This window comes from Castor canadensis, chromosome 18 (genome assembly GCF_047511655.1).
Source record: "Castor canadensis chromosome 18, mCasCan1.hap1v2, whole genome shotgun sequence".
In the NCBI taxonomy this organism is placed as follows: domain Eukaryota; kingdom Metazoa; phylum Chordata; class Mammalia; order Rodentia; family Castoridae; genus Castor; species Castor canadensis.
In genome coordinates, this window is record NC_133403.1 from 12,935,647 (window position 1) to 12,953,916 (window position 18,270).

General features: G+C 45.2%; 1 protein-coding gene and 1 non-coding gene across 3 annotated transcripts in view; one reads left to right on the plus strand and one right to left on the minus strand.

The window, feature by feature from the left end:
• The window catches only part of Cdc45 (cell division cycle 45), a 32,120-nt gene that overhangs the window by 8,394 nt on the left and 5,456 nt on the right, over positions 1 to 18,270 (minus strand). Inside the window, exons 7-14 of one of the 2 annotated variants that reach the window (XM_020160634.2) lie at positions 13,399 to 13,454; positions 9,920 to 9,968; positions 7,657 to 7,718; positions 6,158 to 6,208; positions 4,699 to 4,818; positions 3,781 to 3,912; positions 3,431 to 3,529; positions 2,640 to 2,801 (exon numbers count right to left, since the gene is read on the minus strand). In XM_020160634.2, the coding sequence (XP_020016223.1) occupies positions 2,640 to 2,801; positions 3,431 to 3,529; positions 3,781 to 3,912; positions 4,699 to 4,818; positions 6,158 to 6,208; positions 7,657 to 7,718; positions 9,920 to 9,968; positions 13,399 to 13,454 (731 nt within the window). The remainder of the gene's footprint in view (positions 1 to 2,639; positions 2,802 to 3,430; positions 3,530 to 3,780; positions 3,913 to 4,698; positions 4,819 to 6,157; positions 6,209 to 7,656; positions 7,719 to 9,919; positions 9,969 to 13,398; positions 13,455 to 18,270) is intronic. The other variant, XM_074061215.1, reaches the window with a different exon arrangement.
• Positions 10,459 to 10,531, plus strand: Trnaa-agc (transfer RNA alanine (anticodon AGC)). The gene has a single exon. It is a non-coding gene; the product is annotated as a tRNA-Ala (tRNA).

Genomic DNA, 18,270 nt, shown 5'->3' on the forward strand with positions numbered 1-18,270 from the left:
ATGGTGGTGCATGCCTGTAATTCTAACACTGGAGAGGCTGAAGCATGATGTGAGTTTGAGATTAGCTTGGGCTATACAGCAAGACCCTGTCTCAAAAAAAAGGTAGGGAGGGGAGGGGGAAGGAACAATGAAAACTCCAGGCAACAGAAAAACAGTGGCCAAAACTCAGAGAGGGTTTTGGCCCATTCAAGAGCAGGTGAGTGCAATAGGCCAAGACAATATGCAAGCAGCAGAGGTAAAACGCAAGGGACCATGGTAAAGTATAAGGAACCAGAGCAGTCCAGTTCCTAGGGATACCACCCAAGCTTCTTCCCACAGTCCCCTCACTAAGGAGAAACTGCCAAGAATGGAGTACCAACAGAGCAGAAGGGGGATGGACAATAAAGAAAGGGAAGTGATAGAGATGTGGCTCAAGTGGTAGAGCGCCTACCTAGCAAGTGCTAAGTCCCAAACCCCAGTACTGCTTAAAAAAAAAAAAAAGGAAAGAAAGATGGAAGGAAGGAAGAAGAAAATAAAGGAGAGAAAAGAAAACAAAAGAGTGGGGTTGGGGTATAGCTCAGTGACAAAGCATATGCTTAGTATACATAAGGCTTTGGGTTTGTACTGGAGGTTCCAGCCAGGGCAGCTGGGCCAGAAAATTCAATAAAAGGGACTCCAGATTGGAAAGCAAGAAGTAAAATTATATTTGTAGATTATATGATCTTAAATATACAAAGGTTTAAGGAATCCACTCTAAATACTATTAGAACTGATCAACGAATTCAGCAAGTTTGCAGGTGTAGGATACACACTCAATACACAAAAATCTCATTGCGGTAGCAATGAGAAAACTAAATGTGAAATTAAGAAAACAAGTCCAACTATTTAGGAATAAAGTAAATATTAAGAATAAATCTAACAAAAGAAGTATTAAGTATATAGTCTCTTAAAATGGCAATAGTTCCCCAATTCAACCCAGGAATTGACTTCTTTATAGGAACTGAGGAGCTGATCTGAAAATTTATGTGGACATTCAAGTTACCTAGAATAGGTAAAGCACTCTTGGAAAAGATGAAAATTGGAGGGGTCATATTTTCCAGTTTCAAAACTTGCCACAAAGCTACAGTAAAGCATGACAATGTGGTACTGTCAGAAAGATAGACACATAGATGAATGGAAGAGAATTGAGAGTCTAGAAATAAATCTTTGAATTTATGTTGAATTGATTCTGAACATGAGTTTCAAAATACTTTCAGTAGGGAAACAGTTTTTTCATGTGCCAGAGAATAAAGTTGGATCTCTTCATTATACTAAACAAAAACTAACCTCAAATGAATCATACATCTAATGCAAGAGCTAGAATTACAAAATTCTACCAGAACTTTGCAAAACATCACACATCCTGTGAAATCTAGAATTAGGCAATGGTTTCTTACAAATGGCAGAAGTAAAAGAAAAAAACAGATAATCTAGACATCATCAAAATTACAAACTTTTGTGCTTCAAAGGACACAAAGTGAAAAGTCAACCCACAGGATGGGAGAAAATAAGAAGCAGAATAAGATCCTTCTCTGACAAAGAAAGAACACTACGCACTGACGCCAACACCTCCGCACTACAAGCAATCCTATACAACCGAATCGGAGACATTGGATTCATCCTATCAATAGCATGATTCTTAATTTACTCCAACTCATGGGACCTACAACAACTATTCATAGACCCTAAAATAACAATCCCCCTACTAGGCAGAAAGACATGTCCTCAAAGATCAAAGCCAGCACCTTCTATCTCAAGATACAGGACATTTCTTCCCAGAAGTGAGAAGATAGGATTACAAATAAAATAACTGCGAAATGAAGACTGAATTAGAAGAACAACAAGAATGAGGGCTGCAGACATGGGTCAAGTGGTAGGCACTAGCAAGTGCAAGGCACTGAGCTCAAACCCCATTACCATCAGAGGGGGAGAAAAAAAGAAAATCAAGAATGAATGAATGAAAAACCACAACAAATAATACCTTAAGAGGTATAGAAGGTCAGTGGGCACTGGTGACTCACACCTGTACGCCTACCTACTTGGGAGGCAGAAGTCAGAAGGATCACAGTTTGAAGCCAGCCCAGGCAAATAGCTGCAAAACCCTATCTTGAAAATACCCAACACAAAAAAGGGCTGGCAGAGTGGCTCAAGAGGTAGAGTGCCTGCCTAGGAAGTGCAAGGCCCTGATTTCAAGCCCTAGTGCCACCAAAATAAAAAAGAGAAAGAGAAAGGAAGGGAGGGAAGGAGAGAGAGAGAGAAAAGAAAAAAATTTAAATTGGAAAGAAAAAAGAAGGGATGAAAAGGACTCAAGATAGCTGGGTGTGGCAGTGCATGTCTGCAATCACAGAACTCTGGAGGCTAAGGCAGGAGGATCATAAGTTCCTAGTCAGTCTGGATTACATAGTGAGACCTGGTCTCAGAATGATGAATGGAGATGGGTCAGCAGTATGTCAGGTACACCCTGCTCCAGTGATTATGATTCTGATTCACACTTTCAGTTTCTGCAAGACACAGTCATTTGCAAATCCAAGGAGTCCTGGCAACTGGCCTCCCTGTACAGTGTGAAGCTGAGGACTAGAGGCAGGTCTCAAAGAGAAAGCTGCCCTGGCCACACCCACTACCTGGAGAGACTGTCCAGAGCCTGGATGAAGTGATCCGTCCCTGAGCTGTCCTTCTCAGGGCTCTCCATCAGAGACATGGTAGCAAAGACCACGTCACTGGCCAGGAACTTATGCTTGAACCCAAAATGGATGCTGAAGGTCTGAACACGCATGCCCTTCATCCTGTCACGGTAGGAAGCAATGCAACTATTACTCTCGCATCACAGGAAAGCACTGGCAGTCAGACCAGGCCAGAAGATATCCTAATGTTTCTCCTGGGTCCCCAATAATACTCTCACTATGACCACTCTGCTTAAAGGATGTGGCAGTCAGCCACAGACATGCCAGCCCCGCAGCCCAGAGCAGGTCATCACCTTGTCCACAGTTGCTTGGTCGGGGCAGAGCAATAAGAAGTCAGTGGGCTTGGGCGTGTGCAGGGCCCTCTTCAATGTCCCTGAAGGCCAGCTGGCCAAGGCAGGAGATGCCAGACACAGGGTTCCAAGGATCTGGTAGAGCACAGCTCACCTGAACCTATTCCTGGAGGCCCATTTCCTATCTCCAGTGAGGAAGGAGTTCGGTCAGTCTTTCAGGTCTGTACCACAGCCTCAGATTAAGGGGCTAAACATCGTGGGCATGCTAAGAAGGTGCGTTTTTACTCAAAAAGAGAAATCAAAACCTCAGGAATGGCCAGACTAAAGTCATGCTTGCTTGTACCTTCTTGGGGTTATTTACTTAATTTTTACATTATTTTAGGAGCATGGGTAAAGCAGAAGCCCAAACTTTAAAGCAGCTTAATCCAAAGATTTGTTTACCCAAATTTATTTGCAGACTCTTCAATCATTTCCCGCAAGTTCTCCTTCAAGGAGATGTCCATGGACTGAAACTTCTGCTTCACTTGTTTCAGGGGAAGCCTAGAAAGAGCAAGCCCAAGTCACATGAATGAGATGGCTGCGACACAAGCAGGATAACAAGAAGTGTGCAACGAAGTCACTGTAGAGACTTCGCTGTGACTCAGTAGTAAAATGCAGCTGTCGCCCGTTCCACCAGGAGTTCCTCCCTTTAGATACTAGAATGTCCTGCCAGGACATCCCTGGCTGACCTGCACAGTGACTGGGAGGGAGGACAGGATGGTGGGGGGCTGCAGACCAAGATGGCCACTCACCCCATGTCTGCGAGGAACTCCTGAAGCTGCTTCTGCCCGTGCACAGACCAGAGCTTGAATCTGGCTGCGGTGTAGCTGGTATTGCATAGGCTGTCATGGAGGGACCAGTGCTGGTAGAGTGCCAGGCAGAGGCTGGGCCAAGGTCAAGGAGCACATGTGCCTGCTGCCTATCACCTGCCTAGAACTGCACAAGGCCTTGGCAGTGCATGGCCCTACCCACAATTCACATTTGGCCACTCTGCTCATAGAGCTTTCCGTTGCTGGGGCCTGTCTACACAGCCAGATAAGGGCTACCTGGACAAAAGTGTAGGGAGCCTGAGGTCCTGGGCATACACCATTATCCCCCTTTGATCAACCAAGACAGTGAGGTGCAGGGGCTTTGCAGAACCCTAAACTGGTCACAGAGAGCAGACTAGCCACACAGACATGGGAGGCTGAGTATTACCAGCCCAGACTGCCAACCCATCCTGCCCTCCAGTGGCCAACCAAGCTCAGCCCATCCACTCCCAATCCTTGAAGTTCCCCATTCTCACCCCTCTTCTTAAAATGACTGTGGCCCCTTGGGTATGACTATGACAATGGATGGTCCCCTCCACAGGCCTCTCCTCCATAAGATTCAGGCTGGCACTACTTGCTGCCTATGGACAAACTGGCACCTTGCCACCACTCTGCTGAACACTCAGTAGCTCCTGTTTTCACTGCCCTCCTAAGCCCTGAGGACTGCTGTCCTCCTTCCTCACCAGCTTCTCAAACAGCCCAGACAACTCTGTGGCTGGTGAACATGCCATGGGCACACCATCCACAGGGGACATGGGCAGGAGCCTCATACACAGTGACTGAGTGAACAGCACCTGCTGAGCAACACACTGGAGGCGGGGGCGGCTGCTTGCATCCCGAGGGCCTGAGCTGCAAGGATACTCATACTCAAAGGAGATCCGGGTGCAGTCCACAGAAAGGGTGTTCTCCTCATCCTCATTTCGGTGGTTGTGTCGGGACACATGGCGTTGCAGGATGCCAACATCAGTCACGTACTTCATTCTGGAAAGAAAATACCACAGGCTGGGCTCCCTCTTACCCTTGTCCTTGTATAAGGACTGAGGAAGCTTGGATGCTTCTGCATAGAAACCAAGTAGCCAGGAGAATGACAGAGGCAGAGATGGGCAGGGTGGGCTCTGGCCTAGCCACTTTCCCATCCTTAGTATTTGACCCTCTTTAAAGCAGCACCTCAGAGGCATGGCCAGGCCTACCAGTCCACACAGTCAAGTAGCCAGCCCCCATAAGTGACAGGAATCTACAGTAGAGTGTAAAGACCTGCAGAGAAACTGCCAGCAAGTGCAATGGGGTTGTAGGGAGGGAAGGTCCCACTCCAGGTTCCAAAGGACCACCAACCAGGATAGTGACAGCAGGGTCTCACATGAGGCCACAGATCAGGGATAGGGCCCAGCACCACATGTCCTGTTGTGTTTCTAGACTCCATGTTACCCCTGAACATGCCGGGTGCTATCCTAAACAGAGGGACTGGTAGGCTGTGCCATGCAGCAGTCCAGGCAGCAGCCCCAAGTCTGAGGCTTGAACCCTTCAAATTCCCTGGGCTACTCAGCAGGACCCAGATGGGATGGCAGGAGAGGCAGGACACAGGGGGCACATGGGCCTCTGAAAACTGCATGAGGAATGTGGTACCAAGTGGAAGCTATGCTAGGTGACGACAGCTTAGGGACATCTGTGTCGGTCCCCTGTGAGAGGATTAGCACTTCAGAGTTGTCTTAGATATCCCACTTATGGTCAGAGGAGGTAAACTGCCTCATGAGGGAGAGGGGATGAGAGAAGATGCTACTCGATGCCATTCAAGGCTCTGCCCTCACCAGTCCCCACCATAGGCAGGCAGCCTTTCAGCTCAGTCAGAGTGCAAGAGAAGAGGAGCCTGCCAAAGGCACTGAGGGACAAAAAGAAACAACTTCATACCAGTTCCTTCTTAGTCTTCTTACCTCTGTGATCAAACCCACACTCCCTGGCAGGCACCCAGGGTCCTCACTCCCCTCCCCACCCCATCTGCATCTGTGTTTCCTCCTCAGCCCCCACCACTAGGCACAGGCTAGTGGATCAGCTTCTAAGCTCCAGCATGAGAAAAGGAGACTGAGCCACTCCTCTCACAACTGGCTCCATCTAGTGGACTTCTTGGGGTGATGAAGAGGCTGGCAGAGGTCCTGTTATTACCCTTGGTGACAAGAGCCCAGCCCATGGTAGAGAGCCACTCCTCTGCCTTTCTCCATAGGATCCTACAGTGACACTGCTTCCCATCTTCCTGCTACAAACTCAGGGAATGTCACGTGCACATGGCACAGGGCTGACCCCAGGAAGTAAGGGAGCACATCCTTACTGGGTAATCTTGTCTTGAACCCACTGGTCTGTCAGTCCAACGATGGCCCACCTGGAAGGAAAAAAGGAAATGGACCAGCTACAGACCACCTGGGCTTGGCAGGGCCTGTAGTGTGAAGTCAGGTGATAGGACAGGCAGCCCAGGCTCAACACTCCCGGGAATATCCCACTAGCGTGGCCTCCTGACTCATTGAGTCCTCCCTGGCCACTATCTGTAAGTAATAATCTTGAAACTTCTTTTCTGTTGCAATGACAACATTTTGAATTTGCACCTTTTACCTAAAGAATCAGGGGCTACTAAGGCCAAGTAACCCCCGGGTATTGGGGGAAACACAAGATTGGTCTCCCAGCACCAGAGCAATATTTGGGCAGGCATAAACTAGATAGACATGGGTCAGACAACAGTTACCAGGGCATCTGCCAGTATAAAAAAGTTTCCTGTGTAAGGAACCTATAGTCATGGGTAGGACTTTAAGGCATTAGGCCAAAGTATTTCACGAAAGGCATATTGCAAGCATGTCTAGATCCCCGTCATTTCCCATTAGGGCTAGGTTGCTAGTGATTCTGGTTAGGGACCCCAACTTGGCTTGAATCTCAAAATAACATGGCAGTCAGGTACCAGGTCATCACTACAGGGCTCCTACCTGACCTTACTGCAGGTCCCTCCATGTTAGACTCCAATCTCAGTCCCAGGCAGTAGGATTTACTACTTCAGGACTGAGCCATCTGACCGAGGACAATTGCTGGACACATGGCTGCGTGCTGGCTCACAGTACAGGGATGAAAGCTGAGGACTGGCAGAAGCCTACAGGCTAGCACATCCAGGCAATGACAGAGAACCCTTGTGGCCAGTGGAGACCCTGCACAGCCCCCTAGCTGTCCTGAAGCTGTGATTCCATGAAGATCAATTTAGTTACCACTGTGGGTAGTCAGAGCTGGGAGGGGTCTTGGCATCTTGCAGAGGAGAAAACAAGGACCCCAATCAGAAGGCCAAGTAGCTGGAGCCAGGCCAGATCTACTTCCTCTCACTTAGGAAGACTATATTTTCTTTCTAGATCAAACCAAACTGGCAGTGACTGACATTGCCTACTGGTCTGTGTGCTGAAGGCCCTGCCTACAACCTACCTAGAAAAGTGAGAAGTGGGGACCGTTTCTCTATATCAGATTTTACCATGTGCCAGAGTTGCAAGGATGCCTGCAAAGGGCTGTCATGTTGAAATCTCACACTGCTTTGGCTGTCTGAATTTACTGGGTACAGAGTGAAGTGTCATGAGTGGGAAGAGGGGAGCTGCACTTGAGGCCACCATTCATGCCATGACTTTGTGTGAAGCACCCAGAGCCTCACACCTGACCTTAGGAAGACCAGGGTCATGCATAATTCCAGACAGGGACTGCATCAGATATTCCTGGAAGAGACAAGGAGTGCCCATGTGGCAGTGACCTTAGCTGGTGGCAGGACTCCCAACATGGAGGACTCAGTGAGGGGTGGGGACTACATACCACAGCATGTCATTCAGGTCCTTCGACATCATCCACGCTAGGTCAAACATTACCATGGCTGACTGAAAGGAAGAAGAGGGACCTGAGGTCAAAGGCAGCTTATGCTCATGGGAGAGGCAATATAGTTGGGCAGCCCTGAGCCAGGGTGGATTCCAGCCTGACATGAGAAGCAAGCCCACACTAAGGCAAGTGGAGGAAGACCAAGAGAATGCAGTTGACCTGCATGTTCTCCTCCACTATCTAAAGTCATTTCTATCTTTGTACTTTATCGTGTGGTAACAGGAAAAAAATGTTGCCTGAGGGGGCAGTCCAGGTGCAGCACTGGGCAGGGACCTCTATACATCTCACAGGGTGGTGTCCAAGGCAGGCATTGATGCCTGGAGGTCAGGACACCCAGCTGTCTACCTGTCCTGCCATCTGGGCTCCTCTTGCTTGACTGGCAGCCTCAAACACATTCCTAGGAAATCTAGGTGAGGCAGGGCTCCAGTTCCAGTTATCTGGGTATTAAGGAAGGAGGGGCTTCAGAACCACCATGAGGAAGGTCTTTCCAACAGAGCTGTCCATGGACAGAAGCATTTAGCAAAGGGGTTGGTAGGAGACTGCAAGGGGGATCAGTGTCTCACCAGAAGACTCTAAAGTACTCTTAGCCATGAGATGCTGGGCTTCCTCCTCAGGGAGGATTTCTAAGGGAACCATCCACATATCTGGAGGGAGATAGGCATCATCTCTGAGCAAACATCAATACCCTTCATACCCACTGCTTAGAATTTTCCATTTGCAAGGCTTGAGCAGAGAGGGCCAAAGGAAGATGAATCTTGATGACAAAAAGGTCATGGGAAACATGCCAAGGTCAAAGGGTCAAAGTCTAAGATTGAATACTACTAGATGTTTTAGTGAAAACTTACTTTCCAACTTTCCAGGGCTGGTTAAGGCCCTGAGTTCTGCTCAACACAAAAGAGTTGACATAGTAAGTTTTCCTTACTAAATTCTGTTTTATCACACACACACACACACACACACACACACACACACGCGCGCGCGCGCAGAGTATCAGTTGTTTCTTGTGACCTCCTGACTGACCAGGAGCTTCAGGCTGCTGTGCTGCCCAGCATGGTCAGAGTATCACTAGCCTGGGAAAGATCAAAATTCAAAATTTAAAGTACCAGAAACACACACTCTATTTTATGGATGAAGCTTGCTTGTTCTAGATTTAAAAATAATTAAAAATGGGGCTTGGGGTGTAGCTCAGTGGTAGTACATAAGGCCTGGTGTTCCATCCCCATGACCATGCCAAAAAAAAAAAAAAAATCAAACTCAATTGTGATTTTTATTTTTTGGCGGTACTAGGGTTTGAAGTCAGGCCCTCATCCTTGCTAGGCAGCACTCTAACACTTGAGCCACTCTGTCAGCCCTTTTTGATTGGGTACTTTTCCAGATGGGGTCTCGAGAACTATTTGTCTAGGGTAGCCTTGAACCGGGATCCTCCTGATCTCTGCCCTGAATAGCTAAGATTATAGCTGTAAGCCACCAGCACCCGGCTGCCAATTATTATCTTAAAAAAAAAAAAAAAAGTGCCAGGCACAGAGGTATATAACTATAGCCCCAGCTACTCAGGAAGCAGGAAGATCACCTGAGCTCAGGAGTTCCAGGCCAGCCAGGGCAGCATAATAAATCCTTGTCTTAAAAAAATAAAAACAAAAAAAATTCAGTTTTCTCTGAACATGTATCACTTTTACACCATCACATCAAAAAATCATACAACACATGCCTGTAATCTCAGCCACTTAAGAGGCAGAAGCAGAAGGATCAAGGTTCAAGGCTGATCAGGGCAAAAATTAAGGAGACCCTATCTTAAAAATAAGCCAGGTATACTGGTTCACACTTGTGGTCCCAGCTACTCAGGAGGTGGTAGGATCATAGTTAGAGGCCAGCACCAACAAAGTTAACCAGACCCTGTCAGAAAAATGAAGGACAAACAAAAAACAAGAATTGGAGGCACGGCTCAAGTAAGTAATAAGCGTGCTTGCCTAGCAAGTGTGAGACCGAGTTTAAGTCCTAGTGCTCCACCCTCCCCACTCCAGAAAAAGTCAAGGAGGCTCAGAGAGGCTATACCACCTGCCCAAGATCACACAGTGGGAAAGTGTGGACCTCTGGTTCAAGCCAGGTTTTCGTGGCTATAAAGCCTTTGTTCCTTCCTCGTGTTTTAGGACACTGACCTCCTAGAGTGAGAAGTTCATGATGAATCAAACCTATTTGAACTTACCGATGTCCCGTGATATTCATACTGCTCGTAGTCAAACAGGATGTCTCTTCTGTAAAGACAGAAAATGTGGGGTTTCAACTGGAAACAGCAGGACAGGAAGCATTTAGAAAAATGCTAAAACCTTACCATTTTACTGAAAGTAAAATTAAATCGTGGTACCATCTGTTCTCATTTAATCATTCTTTAGCAGAATGTGTGCACACAACCCTGGGAAGGGAGTGAAAGCCCTATGAATTGCTTGTGACAATGCATGAAGTAAAATGCTCAGGCCTTAGAATCTCACTTCTGAGAAATTATCTCAAAAACAATTGAAAGGAAAAGCCAGGCAAAACTTGCAGTGTACGCAAAGTTGTTAATTGCAACAAGAAGACACTGGAAATAAACTGCAGTGCAAGCCGGGTGCTGGTGGCTTACGCCTATAATCCTAACTACTCAGGAGGCAGAGATCAGGAGGATCGAGGTTCAAAGCCAGCAAGAGTTCGTGAGATCCTATCTTGAAAATATCCAACACAAAAAAGGCTTGGCAGAGTGGCTCAAGCGGTAGAGTGGCTCAAGCGGTAGAGTGCCTGCCTAGCAAGCAAGAGGCCCTGAGTTCAAACCTCAGTGCTACCAAAAACACAAAATTTCAGTTCAAAAAGGAGTAAAAAGGGCTGGGCATGGTGGTACATGTTCCAGCACTCCAAAGGCTGAAATGGAGTGAGCTTTCTCTCGCTCCTGGTTATTACTGAACCTAACTGGGGCTAACTGGGGGTGAATGGAGATGCAGAAAGAACAAAGGATAAACAGATAGACAGAAAGTTGGGGCTAGGTGTGTTGGGCGCTTCAGTAGAGACACACAATCCTCATTGCTTCTTTTCTCTATTCCTTTCTTCACTTACTCTGCTTCTTTTCTCTATCTTTATTCTTTAAGGCCTTACTCCACTACAGTTCTTTAAAACCTTGCTTTAAAGTCTTCTTTAAAACTTTGCTTCACTATTCTCTAAAACCTCTTTTCTTAGACTCACACTGTCCCATGTTTTCTCTTAGCTTTTCTTTAGCATAATCTCTCTTAAAGTCTTTGCCCCCAGACTTGCAGTGTCCCATGTTCTCTCTTTAGGTTTCTTGAAGTCTCAGTGCTCAGATTTGCACTGTCCCATGTTCTCTTTAGCTTTTCTTTAGCTTAGCTTTTCTAAAGCCTATGTATAAAGTTCTCGGTGCAGACTTTCTATCAACCCCTCTTTAGCAATTCTTTTCACTTCAGCAATCTCCCTCCAGCACTTTCCCTTCAGCACTACTTCTTTTCCCTTCCAAAGCCTCCCACATCAAAAAGCCTTCCTTCAACCAAAAGCCAAAAGCCTCCCTTCACCCAAAAAGCAAAAGCCTCGTGTCCTCCTTCAGTGAGTCTTTTATATCCAGTGGTAAACAGGGTGGAGCAACGGTTCTCTGAGAGGGGCATGACATTGTAACAGGAGAAACCTGCGTTCCTGCTTCTCTGAACATAAACAATTTAGGAGAAGCAGCTGTGCTGCATTTTCCTCTTCTGTGGCTGGGGTTGTGCCAATCTCAGCCTACAGGTAAACATCTTAAGAAAAGCAGTTGAGCTGCATCTCGCCTTGCTTATGTCCAGTTCTCATAGGCATCTCATAATCCACTCTCCACACTGAAGCAGAAAGATTGCAAGCCAGCCTGGGTTACAGACAGACCATGTCTCAAAAAAACCCAAAAGAAACCACAAGAGAGATACCTGAATACCCACGTTTATTGAGCTCTGTTCACTATATCTAAGCTGTGAAATTAGCTGATGTGCCCAACAACTGATGAATGGATAAAGAAAATATGGTATATGTTTACCATGTAGTACTCAGTTATAAAGAAAAATGGAATTATGTCATTTTCAAAATGGTCCTCAGATCATCATATCGGGTGAGATAAGCTAATATCAAAAAGGCAAACATTGCATGTGCTCATTACTTGTGGAACCTAGACCTAAAATGATGATGAGGGTAATAAAAATAATAATGGGACATGAATGGGGGCAGTCTGAGGGGAGATCACCAGGACGGGGAAGGGGAATGGAAAGGATACTGAAGAGGGAAGGGTATCAAAATATATTAATGTGTATGCATATTTTATTCAAAGACAGCATAATGAAACCCAGGAAATACTGTTTAAAAAAGCAGGGAGGAGAAAGGAAGGAATGGGAGTATAATGGAGGAGGAAAATTTGTTCAAGTACACTGTATGCATGTATGGAATCACCAAAATGAAACTCCCTCATATCACTAATGTATACTAATTCAAAAGTATAGTAAAAGTATTTTTAAAAAGGCAAATCCTTATTTTCAGCCAAAAAAGCAAAACTACATATATACATATGTATATACATATATATGTGTGTGTGTGTATATACATATACACACACTTGGAGGGGGCAGGACTGGGGGTTGAACTCAGGACTTTGTGCTTACAGGGCAGGTGCTCTACCATTTGAGACATGCCTCCAGCTCCTATCTATGCATATTTTGATTATGTGAAATGTGTAGAACTCAAGCAGAGAAACCCAAATCCAGAACCTCTCTGAACTAGGTGGTGAGCTTATGGATTATTTCCCCTTGTCTTTCCTTACACTTCCAGAAATTGTTTCACATTGTCTTTTTATAGGAGAGAAGTGCATGCTCTCAGCTGGAGAACAGCAGCTGAAAGGCCCAGTGAGGCCTTTAATGAGGGATCCAGCAAGGACTGCTGTGCCCACTTCAACAGCACAGCTGTGTGTTCACCTTCCAATATTTCCACCTTAAAACACTAACAGTTTTTCTTACTCTTGCAACAAGAAGAGGAATTATGGATAATTTAGTTTTTGTTCACACTTTTTTCTATTAAAAGTTTTACACAACTGGCATTTACTGTTTACGAAGATTTTTACAAATGCAAGTATTTACATCTGAAAAATCTGATAAAAGTAAAGAACCAGGCAGACACTGGTGGCTTACACTTGTAATCCTAGCTACTCGGGAGGCAGAGATCAGGAGGATCTTGGTTTGAAACCAGCCTGTGCAAATAGTTCGAGACCCTATTTCAAAAAAAAAACCCATCACAAAAAAGGGCTGGTGGCGTGGCTCAAGATGTAGGCCCTAAGTTCAAACCCCAGTACCACAAAAAAAAAAAAAAAGGTGCTGGGGGACATCATCCTAACAGATGCCATGGATTTGGGAGACCTTTGGGTCTGTCCTGTCACTCTTGGAACCAGAGGGCAAAAGATAAGGTGACTCAGGCAGTCACCTTATCTGACTTTCTGAGGCAGTGGTCACATGTTCACTCCCGGAGCTGCTAGCCCTGAGATTCTAAACTAAAGGCATTTTCCTAAGATGGAAAACAAAACAAACAAGCAAAAACCAAAAGAATATCATGCAGCATTCAAGAAACACAAAAGGTATCATTGGTACCACGGAGCCTAGGGAGAATGGGCTTCTGGCACAGGGAGCTGCTCAACTTAAGACTCACCTCCGGGCCTCCCACTCTCTCCGCTGCCTCCTCTTCATGGTTTGCTCCACTATCTCCTGACATAGGGAAAAGAGAGCAAAAGGCTAAGTGAATGTAGGAATAACCCATCCCCACAGCCTGAGAAGCTTCCAGCTCAGACCCCTGAGGGAGAATGAGGGCCATCTTGGTGCCTTGAGCACAGCCTACTTTTGGAGAAGGGAGAAGCTGAGGCAAGGGATGGCTGGGTTCCTTCTGGCCTTCTGGCACTGTGGATGGCAGGGACATGGTGCTGTCTGATACCCACAGCACCATGGGATCCAGGATAAACCCACATTGTAGTCCACCTGTCTCCATCAGATGAATGTTTCTTATATCCCCCCATGGGCCAGCAACAATTCTAATTTTATATGCACAATTTCATTTAATCCTTACTACAAAAGCATGGGGTAGTGTGGGATTTTTTAAACACCATGGTCCTTAGACTTCTATTTCCAGGAAGACAGATGTCTTTCCCCCAGTATGTCTGCTAGGTATACCTAAAACACCTGGACATTATAGAGAAAGTAAGATTCTGAAAGGTGGGACAGAAGGCAGAGTAGGCAGCAACCAGCATGGCACCCTGGGTTTTCCTTCTCACTCACATATTCAAAAATACAGAGCTCAAGAAGCTGACAACTTGGAAAACTGAGAGAGGCAGAACAAAAAGGCCCCAACAAAAGCTGCCCTCTTGAGCCAAAGGACCAGGAAAGAACAACTCTGGCAAGGCAGAAAACTCTCAGACAATAACCACTCTACCCTAGCCAACACTACCAAACACATCCCATCGTCTCTCTCAAAGGCTAACTAGGGGCCTAGACAATAACCCTTGGAAAGCTGATACAAGGCACCCGACCTCTCTGCTGGGGGGATGTCAGAGAAGCCAAGGAAGAAGCCAAGACTGCCACCCCTCCCCGCTGACTAGCAATAAGCCCACATCCTGTCCACCCCCCACCAAAGGTAGGTTAACTAGGACTTTCACCCTCACCTGCCAGCAGGGAGGCCCCTTCCCACTCCCTGCTGAAGGGTGACAGAAGAGGCAAAGCAGGATGCCTGAACCTTCATTACCCAGTAGTAAGAAGGAGCCATTCCTATCTATGTTTTGGAGGTCAAGTGTGAAACCTGAATTATCTGTTTGGTGTCACTCAGTCCCTATATGCCAGAGAAGCATCAGAGAAAGCCAGCTAAAACAGGAGCTTTAAATAGGACCAAGAACCTCGTAACAAAATGTCAACGTGTCCAGGCTTCACCTGAAACTCACTCATTATACCAAGAATATGAAAAGTGACAACCCACAGTCTCCAGCACCAACATAACAGAGGTGCTAGAAATGTCTGACAAAGATTTTAAGGCAGTTATCATAAAATGCCTTGAAAAGTGATTGTAAACACAACTGAAATAAAGGAAAAATAGGAAGTCTCAACAAAGAAACAGAAGACAGAAAGAACCTAATGGAAAATTTAGAACCAAAAATACAATTACTGGAATGTTAACTCAGTGAATGGGCCTGAAAGGAGGAAAGGGCCAGAGGAAGAATTGGTGAAGTGGAGTACAGAGATTACCTAGTCTGAACAAGAAAGATAAAACACACACACACAAAAAAAAACCCACAAACAATTAACAGAGCTGCAGAAACCTGTTTTTAAAAATCCAACATCTTTGTTGTCCTAGAAGAAAAACTAGGTGGACTGAATAGATACTTGAAGAAATAATGTTGAAAATTTAGCAAAAGACACAATATACAGACTCAAGAAGCTGTGTGAGCTGGACATGGTGTGCACGCCTATAATTCCAACTACTCCAGAAAAAAAAAGGGCTGAAGTGGCTCAAGGTGTAGGATCTGAGTACAAACCCCAGAACCACCAAAAAAAAAAAAAAAAAAGATTATTTGTAATCTGTCATTTCTAAACCCCTTTGAGTGCTAATATGGTTTAGATATGAAGCCAAAAGGCTCATGTGTTGAAGGGTTGGTCCCCAACACTGTCTGCCAGAGGTGGGGCTTTTGGGAAGTGAGTGGATCATGAAGGCACTGACCTAACCGATGGACCAGTCCACTGATAGATTCATAATTGAATGGACTGTTCAGGGAGGGTGGCAACTGTGGACCCTGGAACCTGACTAGAAGAAGACTGCTAGCGGGTGCCTTGGAAGGAAACATCTCATCCCCTTCTCTTCCTGGTGTCTCTCTGCTTCCTGGCAGCCATGAGGTGAGCAGCTTTCCTCCATCATTCCTTCAGCCATGTTTCTGTCTTCCCACAGGTCTAAAAGCAACAGAGCCAGCCAACCATGGACTAAAACCATGAGCCAAAATAAATCCTTTTTCTTTTCAGTTGTTTTCTCTGGTATTTTGTCACAGTGAAGAAAAGCAAAACAAGTATGCACCCCTATTACTAAAAATATACCTCTATTACACTTATACTTACTTATAAATCAAGCACGATTTTATTTTATTTTTTAACTTTTATTTATTTTGAGACAGTGTTTCATTATATAGTCCAGGATGGCCTTGAACTCTTGATTTTCCTGTCCTAGACTCCTGAGTACTAGGATTACATGTATTTGTCACTACCCTACCAAGCACAGATTTTGACTACATAGAAGTATTTTTCTCAAAAATGCTTAATCTTAATAAAATCAAGCCTCTAGACTTATCTTACAGATTCTAGAAAATGCAGAGATAGAGGAGCAAGTTAAATTGCTCCACAAAGAAACAAGTGATAGCCAGGTATAGTGGCACATGCCAGGAGCCCAGCACTTAGGAGGCTGGGGCAAAGGATCATGAGTTCAAGACCAGCCAGGGCTACTAGGCTACATAAATTTCTCTCTCTCTTTCTCTCTCTCTCTCTCTCTCTCTCTCTCTCTCTCTCTCACACACACACACACACACACACACGCACACACAAAGTAATAATAATAAAACAATGCCTAGTATTTATGTATAGCCTAGGTTCGATCCCCAGACTGCCAAAAACAGTAACAACAAAAACAGGACCAGCTTCCAATGTCATTTTAAAAAATGGGATAATGTTGTAGATTAAAAGACTATAAAGAGAAATAATAATGTGTCAGCCTTGATGGGAGGATGGTTTAGAAATAAACAGGGCCACAAATGTATTTTTGTGATCATCTAAAAAACTTAATACAGGAATAGTAGATGAAAAAGGACACAAATATGGCAAAATGTGAGTAGTCGGTGACTCGACAGACGGCATAAAATGGTTGCTATAATGTCACTTTTCTTTTTTGGTGGTCTTGGGATGGAACCCAGATCCTCACACGTTAGACAAGTGTTCTACCACTGAGCCACATCCCCAGCCCCACAACACTATCACTCCAAACACTCTATGAGTTTCAAAAAAATTTCAAAATAAAAAGTGAGTGTGGTGCACACCATGAGGGCATGCCAGCACTCATGAGGCTGAGGCAGAAGAATTGCAAGTTCGAGGCCAGACTTGGCTTCATAGCCAGACCTTGTCTCAAAAAGAAAAAACAGAGTCAGTGGGAAATGATGCTTCTTATATATCATGAGTATCATGAAAAGCATTTACAAACAAGATTCCAATAGATGTATGATGCACGTAGACGGAAGCTCTATGTTCTCATATCTCATCAAGAATCTTACATCTCTTTGTTGCCAAACCTACTGGTGTTAGTTCTTATTTGCCCATAGGTCTCACGCTGATAACCAAGATCCCCTCAAAACCTGTCTTCCCACCTCAGTGTCTTGTGTCTGTAGATGTCTTTGCCTGGCCATCTTCCTCATTCAGTCTCTGCACATGAGACCAGCTACCCGTTTTCTAACTAGCCCTTTACCTTGTTTTTATACCTGAAACTATTCACTAATTGTACTCATTTACCTATTTATGATTAGTGTCCTCCACTGGAAAGTAACCTTCCCAAAGACAGGACTTGGTTTTCCCCTCATGCCCTAGGGCTTATCTGATAACTGGCACATGTTAGCAGGTGCTTTTAAGAATATGTTTTTTTGGTGGAGTAGCTCAAGTGGTAGCATGACTGTCTAGTAAGCATGAGGCCCTGAGTTTAAACCCCAGTACTGTCAAAGAAAAAAGAAATTTAAGAATGTTTAGACTAGAGCTGTAGCTCAGTGGTAAAGCACAGGCTTAACATGAGGAAGAAGACCCTGGGTTCAATCCCCAGCCACTGCCAAAGAAAAACAAAACAAAATAAACAAAAGAACTCATACTCACACATACATATACACATACATATATGTATTAGAGTGGAGAATTCCAAATCTCTTAGCTTCAGAGCATGGCTATTTCCAAGGAAAATCCCACTGGACACTGTTTTTTGGGACCCAGTGAAAAGCAGCTCATCAAGATAAAGGGATGCTGTTGGGCATATTGGTACAGACTTATAATCCCAGCTACTTAGTAGGATGAGGCAGGAGGATAACCTGAGCTCAGGAGTTTGAGGCCAGTCTGGGCAATACAGGAAGACACTGTGTCAAAAAAACAAAAAAAAGTTAAAAGAATGCTGTAAAAAAGGAGCGTTCAGAACAGAAAAGAGCTATTAGAAAATAAAGACCGAATAGTCTGCAAGAAAGTAGAACAGATGAGCTGAATTTGAAGGGCACGGACCCTACCCCAGCCAGAGAGCATGTTCGGAATGTCCCAAATGTGGCTGGAAAGGGGTTCATTAAAGCCCATGTCAGGCCAAGGATGAAGGGAGACCCTAAGACATTCCAGAGGCAAATTCCAAGTTGCACAGCAAGGACCAGGAGCCAGAGGGCATTGGCTTCCTCAATAGCAATGCTGAACACTAGGACAAAAATGGCCCTCTGTGCTAGAGGGATAGCCATCTCCCACCATTCTGTTTCTAGCAGAAATCAGTGCT